This window comes from Poeciliopsis prolifica, unplaced genomic scaffold (genome assembly GCF_027474105.1).
Source record: "Poeciliopsis prolifica strain line A6 unplaced genomic scaffold, Auburn_PproV2 SCAFFOLD061, whole genome shotgun sequence".
Lineage (NCBI taxonomy): Eukaryota > Metazoa > Chordata > Actinopteri > Cyprinodontiformes > Poeciliidae > Poeciliopsis > Poeciliopsis prolifica.
Window position 1 is genome coordinate 1,699,225 of NW_026562436.1, and position 23,419 is coordinate 1,722,643.

A 23,419-nucleotide genomic window follows, 5' to 3' on the forward strand; every position below is an offset into this window, starting at 1 on the left:
GAGTGACTTTATATGCAGATGATGGCCTTATTTGGAAGAGGGGGAAAAATATAAAGTTTATAAATAATAAAGTGCAAGAAGCGTTACATAGTGTAGAAGCTTGGGCTTTAGAATGGGGATTTAGAATTTCAATTTCAAAATCCAAATTTGGAACTTTTACTACTAGGAGAATAAATACTGATGTAAGATTAAAACTATTTGATAAGGATGTGGAAAGGATAGATCAGATTAAATATTTAGGAGTATGGTTTGATAAAAAAAACTCACATGGAAAATGCATGTTAGTAAAATTGTGGAGAAAAGTAAAAAGATTTTAAATATTATGAGATGTTTAAGAGGCAAAGATTGGGGCACTGGTAGGAAAGCTTTAAAAATAATATATATTGGACTTATTAGGTCAGTAATTGATTATGGGTGTGTTGTATATAATTCAGCATCAAATAGTTTATTAAAAGAAATAGATAAAATTCAATATCAGGCGCTAAGAATTTGTTGCGGAGCTATGAAAACAACACCAGTATCAGCATTACAAGTAGAAATGGGTGAGATGCCACTGGAGCTTAGAAGGAAACAATTAGCAGTTGTGTTTAGGGCAAATATAAGAGGACAGAAAAAAAAGTTATCCTATAAATAATATTTTACAACCATGCCAAGAAAAAGATAAGAATAAAGATATAAAAAGTTTTGGCTGGATTATAAATAAAAAAATAGATGAAATGGGCTTAAATCAGTGTTTAATTAGTCCTGTGATGAGTATTCCTTGTGTCCCGCCTTGGATAAATAGGGAAACTGAAGTTGACTTAAGTTTACTGGAAGAAGGTAGACAAACTGAAAAGGAAGAGGTGGAAGATTATATAAGGAGGGAATATGGTGAACACTTACAAATATACACAGATGCGTCTAAAATGTTAAGTGATAGAATAGGAGTAGCATTTATAATTCCCGATTTAAACATTATGGAAAATAAAAGAATAACGGATAGACTGAATGTATGTACGGATGAGTTAATGGCTATTTTAATGGCATTAAAGTGGAGTGAGGAATTGAGAAGAAAGAAAGTTTTTAATTGCTTGGACTCAAGTAGTGCACTGATAAGCATCATGGAGCAAGCATCAGATGCAAGACAGGACGGACATATTGATGGACATTAATAAGTCAATGTATAAAATTTAAAAAAACGGATCCAATATCAAATTTATTTGGATTCCTGCTCATATCGGTATAATAGGAAATGAGTTGGCGGATAAATTTGCTAAGAGTGCGACTAAAAGGGATGATGTTGAACTTAAAACTAAGTTAGCAAAAGTGAGGTCAGAAATATAAGTAAAGTGTACAACAAGAAAAAATGGCAGGAACAGTGGGAGAGTGAAAGGAAGGCAAGATTTTATTATAGTATTCAAAAAAAGTTGGGGAATGTAGAAAAGAGAATAGGAGTAAAAAAGAGGAGGATATCATATCCAGATTAAGATTTGGACATACGGGGTTAAATAGCACCTTGAAAATAATCAACAAGCACAGTACAGGGTTGTGTAGTTTTTGTGGGAATTTAGAAATGATTCAACATATTTTTTTGGAATGTACTAAATATAATCAGGAAAGAGGGATATTAGTTAGAGAGTTAAGTAAGAATAAAGTCAAATTAGATATTAGGGACTTATTACAGAAATTGTCCGGGGACGTAGTTTTTAACTACGTGTTTAGATTTCTTAGAAGCACAGGTATTATGGAGAGGTTATAGAGATTATACATCTGGTCCATACTCCAGTCCAGAAGGTGGCGGTAATGCACCTAAAAGTTGTTTGCCAACCGCCATTAAACAAGTAGAAGAAGTTGAAATGTGTTTTGGGGGATAAAGTTCATTTTCTAGGCAAATATTGACTCTGCAATTAATTACTGTTACGCTGATCACTCTTTATAACATTCTGGAGTGTATGCAAATTGCCATTATAAAAACTGAAGCAGTAGACTTTGTAAATATTAACATTTGAATCATTCTCAAAACCTTTGGCCATGACTGTACATGACTTTTTTTATATAGTACCTCTTGATGGAGCGGCGGAAGGATATGGGTTGTTGGGTATAAATACTGCCTGTGCGGCGGGTTTCCGCGATCATTTCCAGCCACTTTCTGCCACAGTTGAACCAAGTTGACAGGTGAGACAAGTTCCGCTTCAATTAGTAGCTCGTACGAACCTGGTCGTTTGTCCGTATCCGTCTGTTTTAAATGAGTGTTTTAAAATTGTAGTTAATATACGTTCGCGTTGTTAAGTGAAGTTGCTAACGCAAATTGGCTTGACGTCACCAAACTGCAAATTTATATCCACTTCCGCCTTTATTTTTCTCAGGTTTATCCGCAAGACGTTAACTTAGTGTCGACTCTTGAGTTAAAAGAAGTGAATTTATGTCGGACAACTGGCTAACTGGTTGTGAAGAGCAAAGAGACCAGGAGGTTAAATGTCGTTAGCATGAGTCTAGTTAGCATGGGTCTAGTTAGCATGGGTCTAGTTAGCATGGGTCTAGTTAGCATGGGTCTAGTTAGCATGAGTCACTGCTGTCAGCGCCGCGGTGAGATTCTGTTGCGGCTGATTTCAAGCTCCTTTTCTGTGACGTATCAAAATGTGACTTTTAGTAAATTTACCATTCATGAAAGACGAAAAGCAGTATAGTTATCAAACTCTGTTTCTTGACTGAAATGGTCAAATTGATTGTGCTGGCCTCTACAGCATTTAACTTTTCAAATGACTACTATCCTCTAGTGTGAAGATGCAGATTTTTGTGAAAACCCTCACCGGAAAGACCATCACCCTGGAGGTGGAGCCCAGTGATACCATTGAGAATGTGAAGGCAAAGATTCAGGATAAAGAAGGCATTCCACCTGACCAGCAGAGGCTGATCTTTGCTGGCAAACAGCTGGAAGATGGCCGCACCCTGTCGGACTACAACATCCAGAAGGAGTCCATTACAAATAGTTTCATTTCATCCACAAAACAAACACATTTCCAGTGAAATTCTTCAGGTTAACACCTGATTGGATTTACAGATCCATCAGTTGTTTTTCTGCTGTCACTCCGCTCTCTGCTTCTCGCCTGTAACAGTCAGGCAATGTTCAGAAGCTGGGGACTTGCTGCGATGTGATTGGATGACAGTCCTGGGAGAGCATCGGTTGAGAGAACCTGACATCTTGCCATAGGTCACTGACTTCATCATGCGGCATTCACTCTCATCCAACATCAAGTCATCATGGTAGCGAAACTTCTCTGGTCCACAGGCCACAAAAATATTCTCCTCACCAAAGAAGTCCTGTAGACATGCAACCAGTTTGCCCTCCAATGTGTAGATTTTCTTCACCACCCCAGAGTCGAGCTTGATGGCATCAGTGATATCGGTCAGAACCTGCTCATAGGAGTGGGCTGTTTTCTTATTCAGCAGGATTTGATCCCTGTTCATATAGTTGTCATTTAACATATCAATAAAGTTGAAACATTCCTGACTTGAATGACTTAATTTGGAAAATGAGGTTCATTGACCAGATATTCACAATGACATAAAAACTGTATTATGTTTTGGAGCAGGTCATTTGGACTTTTAAAAGTCCAAACGTGTCTCAACTATACAGACTTGCTTAGCTGGAGTCTTTCAAAGTGCAACTGAACATTAGTCAAACTTAAAACCAAAACCTGCTCTGTTAGTGAACTTTTAACTGAAGCAAATTAAATCAGGGTTTAACTTTGCTATTGCAATTCAATAATGACCTTTATATTGACCTCAGCATGTCTGACTGGGAGAGGCTCGACTGACACAGGAGCATGATGGGGACTAGTCTCATCCCATTCTGTAGATCTCACCTTGAACCTATCCATGTTTTCTGAAACTATCATGGTCAAAGACGACATTGTTAAAAGTCCATTTTAAATCAACAAAATCTGGGTGTAAACGTTTTGACTTTAGTCCAGAACTAAAAGGTTTTGAATGTTTACCCAACATAAAGTGCTGAGTCAGCAACTGTTTATAGAAGGTGGTTATACTTCTAGATACTTGAGGTCATGAATAAAATAAAAACTAAAGCTGGCATCGCTCTCTGAAAAGCATCCAGTGTTTTTAATAAGGGAGCTTGTTCAATCTGCTGTAATTTACCTTTCTTCTGGACATGACATTCTAACCGGACTTCATTGAAAAATCTGTTCACATAAAACTTAACTCTTTAGTACTAAAACGTAAACTTTGCAGACTTTGAGTGATTATTGCAGAGGAAACAAATTTTGATTTTTACTGGACAGGAATGAGATGCATCCTCGAGGAAAGAAGCTGAAAAATGGTGAATATGACTGATCTGAGTTGCGTTCCTGGTGTTTGAGCTTTAAATAAAACCAATGATTTTACTGGCCTGGTTGATTCTGGGTAGTTTTGCTTTCATTATAATAAAACTGCAACAGGGGGGACTATAAAATGGATGATGTGTAAAACATTGGGTTCTCAGCAGGTGAAGGTGATGACGAGCCTTTTTGGTAATGTGGTCCACATGATGGGGCTGGGGGGCGCTAAGTTACATTTAATTTTGTAACTTAACGTCTTGAAACTGGGCCCCTGTGTCTTCAAGAAGGTCCTCTTCCCACACTCTGCCTTCAGAAAGTCGTCACGTTGCTGTTTGCCCTTTAACATTCATACCAGTGTTTTTCTGAGAAGTAGATCATATAATGAGCTCAGGTGATGTGCGGTTCCACCAGGTGCTTGCTAATTGCTGCTGACTAGTCTGAAGGAGCTGCTCTTGGGAGAAGCTTCGTCCTCAAAGGTGGAGCTAGGTTCACACTAGCATTTTGCATTTGGTTTCCATAGAGATTAAATGATTTCTCCAACATGCATGAAGGAATCAAGGCAACACAGCAGGTATGTTTGTGAGGAAATAACATGATCTAAAGCTCAAAAAGCTGATTTTATATAATACTGCCCCTTTAAAATATTATGGTCCTCAATCATGTCAGTTGTATGTGAAATAAATTTGAATCACACCTAATGCCTAGTCATGTGGTTCAGGAATTACACTAAATTAGCTGTTTCTGTTCTACATTTATTATATTTGATCTCATTTAAATAGTTAAAAATTCAGCTTTGATTTCTGATGTGTAGCAGTTTCTCATAATGGCATAATCATGTTTCAAGATGTCACCAGATTCATTTGAAACTAAACCTCAGGTGCATGGTGATTAAGTTATTAAACAGAGCCTAGTGAGTGACAATGTGATTTTATACAGTATTATGTGAGTATAAATTCGAGGTCGGATTAGGTATAGAACCTCCCTGATCAAATTTGCATTTGAACAAATAGAATTTAATAGCATTTTATTACAATTGTTGGGATGTGCTCCATTCTTTACATTAACTCGGCATAATTCACATTTTGCTTACTCCTCAAAAACAATCAGCGTTCTCGGGGTGGGAGACTTCATGCATTTATGTTTTTAGTTCACCTCAGGATCAACGGGTTCATTCAGTTGGACAGAAAAGTGTTGGACGTATTTTTGTTGTCACGTTCGGCTGAGTTATACATGACGTGTTTAAATTCACAAACAAAGGAAGATCACAAGGTGCAGTTTGCTTTGTTTGTTCATAGAATGGTTTCTGCGCAGGAGTCTCTGAAGTGAGCGTGCTGTTTCCGGCGACAACCCCTGGGCGTTACGGGCGGTGGCAGGCTGGGGGCGGCATACGGACTGCAGCGCTGCTGTTTGGAGAAGAAGCCAGAATCGTCGCGGTCACAGTCTGAATCCACGCGGATGCTGACCTGGGGCATGGGTTGGTGCGGCGGGCGCTGAGGCTGATTGTCCCCGGAGGTGAGGCTCGTCTGGGAGGGGGTGGGCGACGGGGGGCAGGAGATCTTCAGGTGCAGAGTGATGCTGGGGAACAGCGGGGACATTTTTACTCTTCATCATTCACTTTCTATTCTCAAAGAAGGTCAACAGTCTGGCAGCAAATCCTCTTTGTTTTTTACTTTTTTAAATTTATAAAAACATATGTTTTTTTTTTTCTGAACATGTTGGAAACTGAAGAGGCAATATGTTATGAATATGTTTAAAATGGTTTTAGGATCACTACAATACTACAAACGAATTCTAACTTTTGTTTCAATCTGAATTCTTTTCCTTTTTCACTTGCTCTAATCCGCTTTCTTTTCTCTTCCTGTTCCGTACCTTCCATGGATTTAAGAGATCTTTTGTACATGGCCGAATAAAGTCAGAGTTCGAAGAAAAAGTCAGAATGCTTAAATTAAAGTCAGAAATCTTTTCTTCTTTCAGTGGCCTTAATCCTCTTCTGTAGTTTTTCTCAGTGCTGCAAAGAACGTTTAACAATATTCATGCAAACAGAGGAAGTTCCAGTCATGAGTAAGTCCCCATGGGAATGCTAATACAGTACACTTGTTCGACGTAAATAAAAATGTTTTAATGCTGGGATGTACTACAGAGGAAGTGGGTTTAGAATAATTGGTCCAAAGCAGAGGTTTTCAAACATTAGCTGCATTTCCATTGTCCATTTGTGCAATTTGACATTTTGAAAATAAACTTCCTTAATAGACACATGGCAGTTTTGAAAACTGCAACAAAAACTCTTTTGGCATCATATAATATTTGTCTCACTGGCGCAAACCATGAAGAAAAAGATGACCGGAAGTAGTTGGAGGATGATGGAGCAACATGTTTTTTTTTATTTTTATTTCAACATGTTTTTTAATGATTTATCTTGTGAACAAACTTATTCACCTGAGATTTTAATTGTGTTTTCTGTTTAATGGAAAAGCTGCAATTGTGAAATGTAGTTTTTTGACATTGGTGGAATACTGACAAAGTTTTGTGCACACTTATGATGGAACAGCAGCTTGTGAGTCATATGAAACATACAGTATAATACCATTAGCTAAGTTAGTCAAACTGAAGGTTCATGCCATCTGTAGACACTTGATTTACTTCCACCAGGTGTTAGTGACTTAGTGCTTTACGTCTCTTAGTCATTCCAAAACTTTCCCTGTTTTAAAAACTGCAACTGGTGCACTGATGCATGCCGGCTGGCCAAAGGTCATAAGGGGCCCAGCGCAGAATGTGTGTGTGTCTATGTTTCAGCTGTGTGCGTGTGTGTGTGTGTGTGTGTGTGTGTGTGTGTGTGGTGTTGTGGAGGTGTTGCCCTAGCTCGGAGGATCCATCAGCTCTCTGAATTGGATGGGTGGTTTCAGCACACAGTACCTGCGGTCTAGTTCATTTTGATCCGACGTGACTGTTGAATAAGGATTCATCTCCTGTAACGAACCACATGTACATAACACCAGCAGAAAGAACGTGCACAAAACGACATAAAGCAAGCGCACACAGGCATGTACATGAAAACACAACACAAAGACATGAAGGCAGAGTTAGAAAATGATTCCCAATAGGTAACAAATATTTTAGATCTATTGGCATGACAATGATTTCTTATTTATAACCAAAACACAACGACTTGTTGTGTTTTGGGAGCAATATTTTCTGTTACATCAGTGTTACACTTTGTCTACACTGACGAAGTATAATAGTTACATCCCGTTATATCATAGCTCGGTTAACACTCTATGAACAGTCCAACCTAAAAACAGCAACAAAGATACAACAGTTAACACTTACAACACTTAAATTGTAACGGACAAGGCAACAGATTCTGTTAAGGAAGAGGAAGTGGTTGGTTTACTCACTCAGAGGTTTGGTTTTTAATGCAGGGGTTAACCTGGGTGGGGTCTGACTCTGTTTGGGGGCCTATGGCCTCCATCGGAATCTTCACTGAAGACAGACTGATGAACTGAGGGAAACAGGAAGCAGTTGGCATGCAGGAAGAACTCAAGTCTTTAAGAAGCATTAGACAGTTTTTCAACCTCGGACCTATACTCCTTTATAGACAGGTATAACACCCTTTGTGCATCAACAGGACAAAGATGTACAGTAAAAAGTGCATATACCCTCTGTGAGGTCTAGTATTTTCATTTTAAAATAAGGTTCTATTTAAATCAAACAATACGTAGAAAAACACACACCACATATTGCATGATGCCTTTATTTGTTAAATGTAAAACCAAAAAGGATTGGTTTGTGAAAATTGAAGTATAGCCTCAAAACACCCAACATCAAATACAGAATATCCTGAAAATCAGAACCACTTGGACAGACCTCAGTTCAGTTAGGTCAGTCATGAATATCTATGCACTCACTTAGGTCATGTGATATATTTCTATTTAATTGTTTTAGTTTAGTAGAAATTTGTTTTCATCGGAAAAGTCAGATTTTGGTCATTATGATTGATTTATAAATGCAGTAAAAAAAATAAAAAATAAAAAAAAGAGAAAATCCTCCATGAGGGTCAATACTTTTCCAAATAAGTTTCAGCTTAGTTGCAACAGATTGACTTGTTATTGATGCTCAGCTCAGAGATGATTTGGCAATAATTGATTTTTTTTTTCCTCAAATTTTGCCCCAAAAAAGAAATATAGAGGCCAGGTTAAAAGAAAAATCTGTCAATGACTTCCTTCTTACAGAAGCAAGATGTACTCCACGTTGGTGTTCCTGCCAATGAATGTTAATGTTGTGTCTGACCTTTGACCTCTGTCAACAATGTTGCACCAATTACCTGATAAATTTTGGTTTTGCCTGTCAAAAGTTATTTTCTTGCATTGATAATATGTTTAATGTATCTAAGCCATTTTCTATCTTCATCTGTAACTGGAGGCTTTATGGACAAACTTTAGTCCCAGTGATGCTATGAAAGTCCAAAACTAGGATTTTTTTAAATTTGATTTTAGATTTTTCAGTAATCCCTTTAATCTCATTCCTGAACAAATGTTTGTGAGCTGCATTAACAGTAACAAGATGCAGAGTACCATCAGCCTCTTCTAAGTCAAAGCAAAGACAAAATGGGCCTGAAGAAGCAATAGGACTGTTTCTAGGGTGCAGGAAAGGGTGAAAGGAAATAAATCCTCTACGATTAGGATGGATAGACGAGAAGACTGTAGTAAGTGTTATACAGTGCCTTTTCAGCAACACTGTGGGAAAGAGAGGAGAAACATACAGTATTAGTCAGAAAAAAACAAAGCCAGAAGCAACACACCCGCAGCAGATGGAGTGACGCACGTGATTTCAATTTCAAGAAAAACACACTCACAGTTTTGGACATTAGAGTGAGAGTGGGTTTATCAGAGAAGACGCTGCCACAGCAGCTCCGTTTTCTCACCTCCTCGTCGCTCTCCGGCTCAACGCTCTTTTTCTCTTTCTTTTTCTTCTTGTCATCCTCTTTCTTCTTCTTGTCTTTGTCCGGCAGGATGTCGTCCAGCCAGGCCAGGTCATGTTGTGAAAACATCAGGTCCAGTAGCTTTCGTACAACCATCAGACCCAGGATCTGCTCACGACGCAAGACAAATGAATAAAATAATAGAGGGCAGTAGATGAAATCTGCTGTTGCCACAAAAATGTGTTTTACTTTGACTTGAGAAAAGACTTGAGCTTGATCCGACTCTGAGGTTTGGCACAACACAGTCACTTGGTTTTGTGGCTCATTTGCATATTAAAAAGCAGAATAGTTGCAACTCTTGATCTGGTGTGGCGGACCCCTGCTATTTGTGGAGGTTTAGGGCAACTGTTGCCCATAAACATTTAAAGTCCACAAATGCTTGAGATTCCCTCTAAAATCACTTAAAACTGCCTTTTGTAGCAGCTCATACTCCATATCTGAATATGCATTAATCTGTCCAGCAAAGATTTCAGGATTGTTGTGATTTTTTTTTTGCTACTAAAATCATATTTTGAAGATATTTGAAAGGAATTTTGCAATAATAATAACCCTTATGTATAATAGTAAATGTGATTTTTTAATTTTTTTTATTTTGTAACTCGCCATTGATCAGACTAAAATATGACTCCAAGTAAACCTGAGGCAGCAGTGCAGCAGAGGTAAGAAACACCGCCCCCTGCAGGTGAGAGCGAACAGTCACTAAAACTCTGTTTCTGAAAATGAAATTTTCATTAATTTTTTACAATCACAGAATTGTGGAAAAGTGGGCATAGTGATTAATGTGCAAATTGGAAACTGTGTCAGCACTAAACCACAAGCTAATGTGAACAGTCTCCACTCTAGGGGATACAGCCAATCAGTTGTATGAAAATGCTGCTTTTCATAGATGACTCTGGTTATAATAATGTGTACAAGAAATTAGCATCTGACTCTCCTGTTATTGACAAGTTGTTTCCATTTTGGAACGTATACTAGCCATGCAACTCAACTGACTGAAGTTAACTTGTCAACTGAAGTGAACAGTTGTCGACCAGACAAAAACGGCAGAGCAAAACAGACATGCAACCCACCATGACTGGGAAGATTATGGCCAGGAAGGTGGACTTGAGGATCCAGAGGACAGCCAGACAGACGATCTGGACAAGTGTGAAGAGATGGACGCGTCTCAGGGGGACGTGGCGGAGGAAGGAAAAGTCCGGCTGGTGTTTGGGCGGCATCAGATACAACTTGATGCGTTCCCAGAACTGGAACACAAAGATGGATAACAAGTTGCTATATGATAGGATAAAATAAAAAAAAACATGGCTATTTAACATACCTGAATACCACTCAGTGATGCCACTCCCATGTAAAGGAAGACTCCGTACAGGACTGGCATTGGGATATACTATACAGGACAGCATAGCGAGAAAGAGTCAAAGAAAAACAAGTGACGCAATGATGGAAGTAACTCTTCATAATCCTTCCACTGACCTGAAGGACGGGAGCGAGGAAGACTGAGAGTCCAGTCAGCACAAACACCAGAATGCCTGTCAGCCTTTGCTCCCTACAAAATAACCAGACATTCTTGTAATGCCATCAAGCACAATCAGCTTTCCTTCAGTTTTTGAGACATTGTATTTGCAGAGTTTTGGGAAGAAACGTATACATTACAAATACAATCTCAGAAAGAGATTAACAGTCATTTTCACCATGAAAACTCAGGGATTTGGTGTTTTTGTCAGTGGCAGCATCAGGACGGTTCTACCTGACTCCCAGGAACTGCGGCTGCTCTCCAGGGGCGCTGCATTCGCTCTCCATCTTCAGAGAATCGATGTGGGCGATGGAGATGACGGTGGCAGCAACATACCAGGGTAAGCCCATGAAGGAACACACAGCCATCAGCACACCCACCCAGAACAGGTCCAGGTGGTACCCACAGCCTTTCTGCAGACGCATGCCGATATAGGGAGTTAGTTAGAAAAAAAGGCATATTCTGCATTTTAATGGGGCTCAACGCATCTGGCTGGTGCTGCTACATTAAATAAATTGTCACTGTTCTCACTTTTATTTTGTTTTGACAATGACAACAAAAATAATTAATACAAAAACTTTTTATATCCACATTTGAGCTATGTGAGGCTACAACCGCAGAACACAGTCTGTGAAAATCAGAAAAAATAATGTGAAATCAGATAGTTGATGTAGGTAACTTTGCAAAAACATTTTACATAAACATCAAGCTGCTCTGTCTCCTGCCTGTGGTACAGTGCTCAGTCAAAAACAACCAATCAGAGCCAGGGGGAGGGTCTTAGCACTGTCAATCACAAACTGCTCACTGCCGCCATGTTGATGCTGCAGCTCATCCTCCGAGAGGACAGCTGCATCAAAACCAGCAATCTTGAGCCTCTATGCGAGGGAAAGTGTGAGCAGCAGCATGTTTATGAGCGTCATTGACAGCTCTGAGTCCCTCCTCCTGCCGCCGATTGGCTGTTTCTGACCCGCAGTAATGCATTTCCACAGGTGGCAGTGGGACCACAGAGGAGCTCAATGATTCCACAGATGAACTGTCTCATATTGTACTGTTGGGACATAGTGACAGGTTTAAACTCTTTCAACATGCGACTCTGTGATGTGAAAACAAAAAAGTGTTTCCATTGAACAAATCTATATTTTAAATGTCAAATTGCACAGTTATATGATTGATGAAAATGCAGTTATTTTTTCCAATTATTCCATGTATGTAATCATAATGAATAACATCTGCTACACAGAGTATAAGTATAAGTATAAGCTTGAGAAAATGAAGGTTTTTGGGGGAGGTATTTATATTGGGTCCAAGAATGCTGAATCCAAAATTAATTACCTCACAATCTTGTTACCAGGCAGCATAAAACTGAGAAATGTTTCACCATGTTTCACATCTCTGGAATATCAAACTTTTAATTCCACAAAAAGGCACGCTTTGCTAACAATGTCCATTCGCTTAATTTGCACGGCCACCAGGAGTCGTGTCAGAGCAAAGTCACGCAAAACATAATGATCCAAGTCTAATCCATTAAAAAAAGCATCACATGCTGTTTTCCCCGTCTTTCCACAAACATTCAGCTGCAGAACCAGTCGGATCGGATTTTAGCTCCAGCTTATGTTTGACACCAGGAAGCTAAGCTCCTTTCAATATTAAGGGTTTGTTTTTTCACATTTACAATCTCACTGACACTTCATGCAGTTCAAACAGGGTGCGAGCGTGCACAGTTTTTTCAAAATGTTTTTATTTGTAAGTGTTAGAATTTGTCTTACAATCCAAAATAATTTTGAAGTTTTCTAATTCTCCAAAATCACAGATCTCTTTCTGTTCTCTGTAAATGTCAACTTTTGGTAGTCTTACTGACAGTTAAATTTTAAACCATTAGTTATGTTCACATAAGCACTTTGTCACTTTGTCGCACTCACTTTATTCATTATATTAAACAAAACAACAAAAATGAATTGTTTGGCAACTGACAGGTATGAGAACCAAAGATGCTAAATAGAAACAATTTTCTTGTAATCTAATTTGCACATTAGCAGTAATTAAGAGAATAAAATAAAAACAAGAACAAAACTAAAGAAGACAGCAACATACTGAGGCGCAGAGCATAGTTTAGCCACAGGGTGGCAAATTCATTCATGGGACAGACCAGCAGCACACACCAGAGACGATGAAGGGGCAAATTTTAAAAAGAAGCTCAAGCATCAGTTAGAAGCAAACCAGTTATTATGTAACCATTCAGAAATGTTTCTATTATACCAGACCCTCGTTGCATACAGTCTGGCATATTTGCTTTGTTTTAGTTTTCTTTTCTTTTGCTTTTTTTGTCCTGCAACAGAACAGAAATTGTTCTGTTGTTTTTGTGCTCTCTTGTCTAAGGAGAAAATATGAAACACATCCATTGTGCTAACTCCTGCATGTTTACACTGCCGTGACCTGCGGTAATGTTGCACCGTCCTAATCAAACAAAAATAAATGTATTTACAAATGACAGATCTTTTTTGCCTCGCTCAGTCATGACTGACATGTCGTCTCCTCTGTGAGCTTCAGGAGTGTCGGGGATTTCAGACCTTCAGCTTGTTTTCCTTGCGGTTGACGATGACGGCGCTGATCTGCTGGTCCATGAAGATCAGGATGGTGACGAGGAGAGCCGGAACAAAGCTGGCCAGGTACCACCACCACGGGTTCTGACCGAACGGAAGCACGAACCAACCACGGTCCGAACGCGTGGGCTGCGTCAAACAAATCCATCCGAGAGTGAAAGGTAAGCATGGACCACAGATGGGAAGATCATTTGCAAACACACACAAAGAATCCTTTCTTCCCTCCCTGTAAGATGAAATCGTACTAAGCTCAAATTTGTTCTCAAATAAAAGGATACATACATAATTTTTTATTCTATGTTTTTCACTGTCTGGAGTTGAATTAGGTCAAATGTCCATTGTTTTAAATCAGTTAGGAATACCAAAATCATGTCTATTCGTTAAAAGTCACAATAATGAGATGAATGGATGCCTGGGGTTAACGTAGACTGTCCTTCCAAAACCTTTTTGCAATAGTTTGGTGGAATTTGGCCCATTTCTCCTGATATAACTTGTGTAATAACTGGGTCAGCTTTGTAAGCAGCTTGTTCACACATACCTTCTCAGATCTGCTCACTGATTTTCTTTGAGACTGAATTCAGGATTTGTAACGGCCACCATAAAACAATAACTTTGTTTTCCTTCCGCTACTTTTTCAATAACTTGGTGTTATACTTCGTCTCATGATCCTTTTGGAAGAACTTTTTATGTCGAGCTTTAACTTCCTGGCATTTGCTCATGTGCCAGATTCGTTAACAACACATCTATTCAGTTTAATTCTATGTTTTGTGCTCTGAGTGACGTCATGTTTTATATTATTTATTTTACATCATATTTCGAGTTCCTAATTTCACTTTCCGAACCATTTGAAAGAAGGATTTGGATGCAGCATATCTATCAAAATGTCTGTTTGAAACACAGAGAAAAGTAATGAACAGCAAGCAGGGTGGAAATATGTGCATCAGCTTTTCTTTCCCACCAATTGACAGGAGTCAATTGGTGGGAAACTCTGTCGTCATAAATGACGACAGAGTTTCCTATACTTGATTGTATCAAGTATAGGAACTCCCACCTTCCGAACGCTACAAACACGCACATATTTCAACTTTTAATTTAGCGAGAAAGAAATACCTTGAACTCTGTTGGAACGATTAGTTTGGGTGTGTCTAAGCCCATCAACATATCCAGACCCACAAAGGACATGATTGACATGAAGATGGCAAAGTCACTGATGAGCTTCCTCATCTAGCAGCACGATGAGGACAGGACACACAAACACACAGACCGGGGCGAGAAGACGGGTGGGTAACATTGATGATGGGCGATATGTGCCCAGAAAATATGGGAATGGGAGAATTCAGACAAAGAAAAGGAAGATAAGAAGTGACACAACGTGTTCAAGAATTTCTATAATAATGAATTAACATGAAAACAACTGATTATAATTCTTCAAATTATTCATTATTAGGGAAGGAGATGCAACCGCCATTCACAAAGATAAAGGACAATGGAAGACGAATTGCTTGGGGGACGATCGGACCTTAATCTGGGTTGGTACGTGCAGTTTGGGGGTGTCCAGCTCCAGGAGATAGTCCACGCCACAGAAAATCATGATGGCGAAGATGATGGCAAAATCACTGATCAGGCAGCGGAGCTGGAGGGCATGCAGGGAGAAGATGCATAAGGGAATAAGGAAGACATTGTGTTGCATTAGGTTTCTAGGGGTGAGACTCATGGACAACAAGGAATGCATCAACTCTAAATAGTGATGTGTTTCTCTAAGCTGGTGATATTTTGCAACAGAACTTTTTAAATGTACATATTTTGGCGTTTTTATTGTTGCACACTCCTGTTAAAAGTAAGACCTGTGAAGAATGAGACGATGATAAATTGCTTTCAAAAAGTTTTGATGTTTCATGTGATATTTATGATTCAAAGGAAAAACAAGTTAACCTTTGAGTGGAAATGTTACATGTATAAGGCTGAAATAACTTTAATATTCCACTTACTTATAAAATAACTACTTACTTAATGGTGTTTCCATTAATTAAGAAACACAATTGAAATCACATGTGAATACATTTGTTCATGTAATAAAGCATTAATAAACGTGATCCTCCTACTACTTCCTGTCGTTGTGGTTTGTGCCAGTAGTAACATCATGTGACTCATGTGATGCACAAAAAGTGTTTCCATCAGTTTATTGGTTTAATGAAATAAACCAATTCTGATATGGCCAAAAAAAATTACCTCATCTTAGTGTCAAAGTTCTTTTTTTTTCCCCAAGTTCTTTTTGCAGTGTTTCCATTAAGTGAACTTGTTATCAAAATGTCAAATTGCACTCTTATATAGTCAATGGAAAGCAGCTACTGTAAGAAAAAGACTTCTAATTAAAGCAACGTAAAAATAACTTAAAGTCAGAAAGTGAAGAAATGCTATCTTCATAATGTCACTGGAAAAGCTGCTGACTGTTTTGAAGGATCATTGCACATGAATATCCGTTAATAAATGAGAAACATCACCAGCTTTTTCCTTCAAACTGAACAACTACAGAGTTTCCAGGATTGAAGCATTTTTCTCATGCAGGGACATCTTGTTGGGCTGAAGACGTTCCATGAGCATTAAAAAGGGAAAACCTGGGAATTTCTCCAACCCACTGAAGCAAACGTCTTACCTTTGTTGGGAAGTAGCGGCTGAACTTGAACTTTTTCAGAGAAACGGTCATGGAGTAGGTGCCGATGAAGAGGATGAGGGACATCAGGGCCAGGTCGGGGACATACTTACAGGAGCTCCCCATCAACACTCCACCATACTTCACACACTCTTTCTTACTCAGCTGACTCCAGTCCAGGTCTGTCAGGTTAAACTAGGAGCCGAGAAGGAGAGCAGGGCAAAAGGAGATAGGGTGGGGAGGATCAGGGCGTCAGAGGAAACCAAAGGGAAGGGCAGAGGAGGAGGGACAGGGGACGAACAGAAGACAGAGAAGAAGAAGAAAAAAAACGGCGATAACAAAAGAAAAAACAGCACAAAAGGTAGCCACCCTTGTATTCACAAATAAGATGGCAAAGCACAAGTGATGGGAAACGTTGGTGCCGTTGGTCACTTACCAGCAGAGTCATGTTATCATCTGACATGGGAGCTGAAACGTTGAAACCCAGAACAGATGCTGGAGAGGACAAAGAGTATTTTTTTCATTATCAGATTGTTAGAGAGCTGCATCAGTTCTCATTACACGGTCTGACAAGTTGTGGCTCTTACTCACATTTCCACACAGCATCCAAGAATGAGGCAAAAATGAAAAAAAGGCAACACAAAACATATAGATTCTGAGTAAGGAATTAAGATTTAATTTCAGCCACATTAAACGTCTGCAGACGACTTGGGTCTTGAATTTAACTTTAATCTCAACATTTTGACTTTAATCTTTTGAAATCCAAAGTCAAAATTCTTTAACTGTTCCGCCAGTGGCTCTAATCCTCTTCCATAGCGTCCCTCAAATTGTCATTTTCAACATGGTATATTCAGTTGACTCCAGAATTTATGTATAACCTTCTCCTCTCAGAATAAACCTTTCCAATTTGTTTAGAATCCAGAACTTTGCATACATTTAATAATTTGTTTTATTTATTTAGAAATTCTTTTCTTTTTCACTTTTTGACTGGTCAGCTGTTTTAGGTATTTCTCGATAGGTTTGCTGGGATTTCAGTCCATTTTGTAGGCACTTTGTCCTACACACGTTTTCCATTCTACTCTGTAATTTTCTTTGCGACTGAAATCAGAGTTTTTGTGATGGTTATTCCAAAACGTTGCCACTTCCTAACTAATCTGACAGCAATTTTGGGTCGTTGTCATTCGTGACTATGTAAACAGATAGAAATGTAAAGAAGCGGGGGAAAAAGTAGATGCCTTTTTTTTTTATGCTTGTTCAGCACTCAGATGGTGTCGCCTGAGCCAAACTGTCTCATGATTTACATTCCTCCCGTTGAGCTCTAGTCAAAAGAACAGACTGTGGACAGTTTGAAGTCTCACCCTGGTCCGGGGCCACGCATTCACACTTGTAGGATGTAACATAATCTGCCTTGAAGCCGCGGTTGATTGGGTAGTACTTAAAGGCTCCGACCTGTGGGAAATAGAACATATTTATGTATCCATGATGAAGATGTCTGCAAACCTTCTGTCTTGTTACCCACCATCTTCTTAATGGCGTCCGAGATGAAGATGAAGGAGATGAGGCTGGAGAAGCCCTCTTCTGTGAAGCGGGTTATGTATTTGATGATGTAGCTGGCGTCAGAAACCACCAGCAGAAAGCACTGCAGGCACGAGTGCAGACCGATCCACAGCCGCAGCTCCATGTAGTCTATGCTGTTGTTCCTGTTCCGGCAGCCAATCAGAGCAAACGTAAGAGCAGATGCCGTCGGTCACAATACACCATCTTGTGTTCATTATTTAGCAATATCACAGGTGATTTATTAAGCTTCTGTTAATGGGTTAGGATAGATCTACTATGGGCTTTACAAAACATGCTTGTTGCTTTTTTTGCTCTAAATCATTATTAGATAATGACATTTTAGTCTATGTTTAAATGGCAGATGTGCAATTATGCAACTTCACATCTTTGAAAAGCGAAAGTGGAGCCTCATGCACAACCAGCAAGACTGCAGCAAGTCTTGTTGGTTGTGCAGGAGGTAAGTCATTGAAACACTTGTCTTTTCCAGCAGCCACATTGCAGCTGTAAACGTTGAGACAACAGTAAAACCAGCCGAGCGAATAGATTGGAGCTCAGATTGGGTTGCTAGGTAACGGGGATGGGTTGGGGTTGTCGGGTGAGGGTCACTGCCTGCTCATTTGTGATGTTATATTCAGAATGATTTTGAAACAGCTCATTTTCCAGACATCAAAAAATGTTAACTTGTTGGCAAAAAGTAAAAATGGCAGGGTGTTTTTTTTTTGGTCTGTCTTTAGAATTTTATTTAAATTCAGTCGACAGACTATTTTTAATCCAATAAGGTTGTATATTGTAAGAAAATAATTATTTGGACCCCCCTAAGGTTAGATATGTTTATGTACTTTTACCAATTTTTGGTTAAATTATTATGTGGAGTTTTTCTTTCTTTTAATTTCTTTTAAAAAGAAAAAGGGTTGCAAATAGGAAAAGATGAATAATAATGAATAATGTCAAAAATGTCAATAACTGGACTTTGCATTATTATGTTAAGAACAAACTAATCAAAATGAATAAACTTGATAATCCAATAAATAAATAAATACAAATTGGCATGCTAAAACTACTGACAGACTCCCGTTGTGCTTAGTCACTACCTTATTCTGTTACAGTATTCCCTTCAGTTTCTATATAGTCTCAAGAGAACATTTTGAACGAATAAACTCAATAAAGCAACCGAAATATTATTTTCTGTCTGTCTCACTTGCTGAACTCATAAAGCAGTTTTTCAAAGATGAGAATGGGTCCGGTTGAACTGAGGATGATGAGAGGCTGTCCGCCGAACAAACAGAAGACGGTTCCTGCCAGAGCAGTGCCAAGAAAACTCTCCATCACTCCCTGAAAGAACAAGACCAGGAGGACGGGCAGTTCGTCAAACGTATGCTAGTCAGTGAAATCTACTGCTCTGCTATTTTCAAAATTAAGTAGACATTACTCATGTTTACTGAGACCTGGTAATTGTCCGTAGCGTCTCCCAGCAGTCCACCGAAGGTGATTGCGTTGGTAATGCAGCCCAGGTAGATGAAGAGCACTGCAGAGATGGATTGGATATGGAAGCCATCGTAGATATCGCTACAGTAAAAGGGGATCTTTCTTTTGATGTCCAGCCACAGGCCACCGCAAAATCTGGAAAACAACGTACAGGACCCAGTTCAACACAAGTTCAACCAACCAACCAATCAATCAATCTTGGTTTGTTGTCACGTTGGAAGATGAATTATTGCCTTAGTATAGTGTCCAGGGCAGTTTCTCTCAAATAATCTGTTTATTTTCCTCTCAATACAGACTATAGTCACCCAGTTCCTGCCACAGAAATAAATGACCACGTTGGAGCTCAGTGTAAAGCACAATCTATAAAAACTTATGTAAATACCTCCCAGAGACACTTGCTGCATTTTATAATTGCACAAGTTGACATTTCAAAAATACATTTGCTTGATGAAAACAAGCCAATTTAACAAATACTCTCATTTGTCTCTAAAACGTTTTGGTGCTGGGATGAAATGGGTTTTTGACTGTATTGAAATTGGTTTATCTTGCAAACTGCGATAGAACCACTTTTTTTTCCCGTCACACAAGTCACATGATCAACAACCAGACATTGCGGCTGGTGCAAACCACAAAGAAGACGATGACCGGAAGTAGTCGGACGATGGCGCTGCATGTTTTTCCAGCAGATATTGTTGCATGCTTAAACCCACATGCACGCTCTGTGTTTAGAATATCCTACAGTCTGTCTGTGACAATTTGTCGCAGACATTCCTTTTAAAGTTTCCTGCTGACCTCCCAGTGAACTTCAGCTCTTCTCCCACTTCATGCTGAACAGGAAGTTCATCGTCTTCCCCACCAGCGGCTCCACCAGCCGAGCCGTTCATCTGGCCCAGCTCGTTCAGGTTGAGCACGGACTTCCTGTAAACACAAGTAGTCAGCACAATTTGGTCTTATTCACCACAATAGCTTCTAAGCCATTATCAGACATCTACATTACAACTGTAAAACTATAATGATACATGCTGTAAGTGAATTATACTGTATAAAATTATCATGACCTACTTTATACAACAAAATATTCAAAAGTTACGGTATCTAAAAACCATGGAGTCTAGGTTGTCATACTCAAGACCCAGGGCCAAGTCCAGCCTGACTTTCTATATGCATAAATAGAACCTTCAATATAACAATTTTACACTTAAATATAATTTTATCAATCAAATCAGGGCATTTTTATCTGTTTCCTGCCAACTTACATTAATCAATGTCTCCATTTCTTGTGTAAATTAATTGAAAATCAGCAGAATCCTGAAACTGTTTTGCACTAATGAATAATCATGAGTTTATCACAGTTTTTGTTTATTTACAACTTCCACCTGCAGGTGGCAGTATTTCTTACTTCTCAATCTCAAGCAGCTGCTTGAGATTTCCTTCCACGTTACAGTCTGAACATGCTCATTAAAAAGTCCCATTTACAGTCATCTATTGCAAATATTGTAAAATCTCATGCAAATATTTTTAAATTTGATCCACAAAACCAGTGAAACAAAAACTGTCATGAAACCCTGAAAGGGATTGATAAATGGGAAAAGATTTTCAATATTACTTAACTTTAAGAAGTACTTATACAATTCAAACACTGCTATTCATTCATATTTTAACAGTTTGTTAATGAGTTTTAAATCAACAACCATCCATTTTAAGAACCTCCCTGATGTTGATTCGACCCAAAATGTAAATGAACTTGACAGTCCCACTCCAGACCAGAGGAATCGAGTCAAAGGTCTTAATATCTGCAGCAGCTGAAACAGGTGCTATCCTCACACGAACATCATATTGTTATAGAAACAATCTTCCCAGGACTTACCTCATTTCTGCTGATGGAACCTTCTTTGGAGGTTCAATGCGTATTTTGGGGTCCCATTCCCCTGGGGGGAGGACAATCACCTCATCCAGGAACTCATCAACTCCTGCAATCAGGTCATCACGGTCCCGCGCTTTGTAGGCGACATCACTGAACAGCTGATCGCAACAAGAGGCTGCAGTCACACCAATGATCAAATGCTTTTACTAGAAACATCTGACTGAGCTTAGCTTCTTACATCGTCCACCATCAGAGTCGCGATGGCTCGGCCGATTTCATTGTAGGACTTAGTTTTGCTTTGAGGGCCCAGCAGGATGAAGAGGAACCTGAAGAACAGAGTGGCTGATAAACCCAGAACATTTGTCAGAGCAATGAGGGAGGGAAGATCCTACCTGGTTGGCACAGGAACCTCAGTGAGGCCTCCCAGAGTGGTGGCTTGAGCCAGGCGGACAAAGGAGACAAACGGCTTGTCCAGAAAGTCCACCTCACCGATCAGCACGTTGGAAGCTTCTGCATCGCGAGGAATCTTCTTCATGAACTTATTCTTCAGCTGGAAGAAGGGAGGCAAGGTCTCAAAAGAGTGATGTGGTGGTGGGGAGGGGTTTCTCTCAAGAAATTTGAAATAAAAGTGCAGTTTTTCTTGCCAGTCGTTTGAAAAAGTGAAACTCTTGTTTCATTCAGAATTATCACAAGTAGCATTAAGTTTTCCAAGCCTTTGTGTCTCGTAGTTCTGATGATTACAGCTCACAGTTAATAAAAAACTAAATTCAGTGTCTCAGAAAATGAAAATACTGTGAAACAGATCATTACTGGAAACTCATGGTGTTAGTTATGGTAATTAACTCAAAACACCTGCTAAAGTTTCCTGAGCCTCTAAACTGAACTGAAGGCAGCTATCAAAGCAACATGGGCTTCCATTACACATATGCAGTGACACAGGCTGATCTCCTCCATGCCACAGTGCATTGATGCAGTAATTTATGCAAAAGAAGCTCCAATCAAGTTTTGAGGACATAGAAATAAACATACATTGAAAAACTTGATATTTGCAATTAAATATTTGGTCTAATGTGAAATTATCATTATCTGAGCCACTGAATTTTGGGTTTTCTTTTCCAGACACCCATCAACATAAACATTTTTGAAAGTAAATCTAATATATTTTTATGACTGCTTCACTTTCTAACATAAATGGCAACAATTTGCACTTTTATCCAATAAAATACACAATATTGTAATTGTTGAAGATGTACTAGTTAGTTCATCTAACACTAGAACACATTTTTGATCACTGAGAAGTAATTACTCTCATTAGTAGCAATACAGAAGTACACAGCCAGCTGCTCAGGTGATCATTATTCTTGTTTTTGCGTTACTAAATGGGCTTTATGCCTCTATATTCCAACTAAGCCGTTTTGTTATTTCACAATTGCAACTGTTTAGATACAGTAAAATAAAATAAACAATTCTGTAACTTTGTGTTATAGCTTTGTTGTTTTCTGCCAAAAAGCACGTGGCAGTGGAGCGGTGGGCGCTTAAATCAAAATCTCTTCATAATCTGTTAATGCTGCTTTCAGAGTCAATACACCAGCTGCTCCTCTTTCACCGCCTGCCTTTGCATTTTGGTCCTAAACAAACAGTACATCACACACACACACACACACACACACACACACACACACACACACACACACACACACACACACACACACACACACACACGCACACAAACACTTGGCCATAGTTGTTATTTTTTTCTTCTGCTATCTGCATTTATTCTTTTGGATATTTATTTGCAACGGCAGGAAATCTTGTTGCAAATATTTGACAGCATGTCCGCTACTGTATCCCATAATCATGCAAACTATCAAGAACAAAGAAAACTTGGAGGTACAAAGCCAGCTTACCTCCTCTCAGTCAGTCACATGTGAATGTTTCGTTATTGCTGGCTTTGAAGTGTGTGTCCACATATTTCCCCAAACACCACATGATTTCTGCTGCTTATGTAACAAGCAATACTTGTGAACTTTGTAAATCCTCAAAGAACTGCCGATGTTTTTTGTTGTTTGTTTTTTTTGCCACGTATTATAAACTGATGGAAGTAGCAGTTATTTGAAGCTACAGTTCATGGTCACATCAGGGTCTCAAATCTTTATCGTGAGAAAAGAACCGATGATTGAGGAGTTTCAATGGTCTGCAAATTGTTTGAATTTTGAATGTACAGCTGCTTTGTGAGAGAACGGCACATTTTATAATCTGCTTAGGATGTTTTAAAATTCAGCTGTTTCTTTATATGTTCTGAAAAAGTCAGAGCTTTTCTAGCAGAGCACCAACTCTATTTTAATTTGGTTTTTGTCAGTTTTAATCAGTTAATTTACCTATAAAGGTTCATTTGGTGAATCTCTTGTTCTTGGTGCAGCGCCCCCACAGGCGAGGAGGATGAATACATATTTCAAAGC

The 23,419-nt window shown here is 39.0% G+C and overlaps 1 protein-coding gene across 5 annotated transcripts in view; it reads right to left on the bottom strand.

Moving 5' to 3' along the window:
• Positions 1 to 5,851: 5,851 nt before the first annotated feature.
• slc4a5b (solute carrier family 4 member 5b) overlaps positions 5,852 to 23,419 on the bottom strand; it is a 31,422-nt gene continuing 13,854 nt past the window's right edge. For 2 of the 5 annotated variants that reach the window (XM_055060633.1, XM_055060636.1), the window contains 20 exons: positions 21,353 to 21,510; positions 21,199 to 21,286; positions 20,964 to 21,118; positions 19,889 to 20,014; positions 19,057 to 19,231; positions 18,810 to 18,943; positions 17,574 to 17,754; positions 17,413 to 17,503; positions 16,491 to 16,549; positions 16,058 to 16,249; positions 14,515 to 14,628; positions 13,372 to 13,533; positions 11,039 to 11,217; positions 10,765 to 10,837; positions 10,610 to 10,678; positions 10,362 to 10,535; positions 9,235 to 9,399; positions 7,709 to 7,812; positions 7,227 to 7,279; positions 5,852 to 5,888 (listed from right to left, as the gene is read on the bottom strand). In XM_055060633.1, the coding sequence (XP_054916608.1) occupies positions 7,273 to 7,279; positions 7,709 to 7,812; positions 9,235 to 9,399; positions 10,362 to 10,535; positions 10,610 to 10,678; positions 10,765 to 10,837; positions 11,039 to 11,217; positions 13,372 to 13,533; positions 14,515 to 14,628; positions 16,058 to 16,249; positions 16,491 to 16,549; positions 17,413 to 17,503; positions 17,574 to 17,754; positions 18,810 to 18,943; positions 19,057 to 19,231; positions 19,889 to 20,014; positions 20,964 to 21,118; positions 21,199 to 21,286; positions 21,353 to 21,510 (2,406 nt within the window). In that variant the 3' untranslated portion in view covers positions 5,852 to 5,888; positions 7,227 to 7,272. Of the gene's footprint in view, positions 5,889 to 7,226; positions 7,280 to 7,708; positions 7,813 to 9,033; positions 9,047 to 9,234; positions 9,400 to 10,361; positions 10,536 to 10,609; positions 10,679 to 10,764; positions 10,838 to 11,038; positions 11,218 to 13,371; positions 13,534 to 14,514; positions 14,629 to 14,923; positions 15,038 to 16,057; positions 16,250 to 16,490; positions 16,550 to 17,412; positions 17,504 to 17,573; positions 17,755 to 18,809; positions 18,944 to 19,056; positions 19,232 to 19,888; positions 20,015 to 20,963; positions 21,119 to 21,198; positions 21,287 to 21,352; positions 21,511 to 23,419 lie in introns of all 5 variants that reach the window. The other 3 variants (XM_055060635.1, XM_055060634.1, XR_008608239.1) reach the window with 3 other exon arrangements.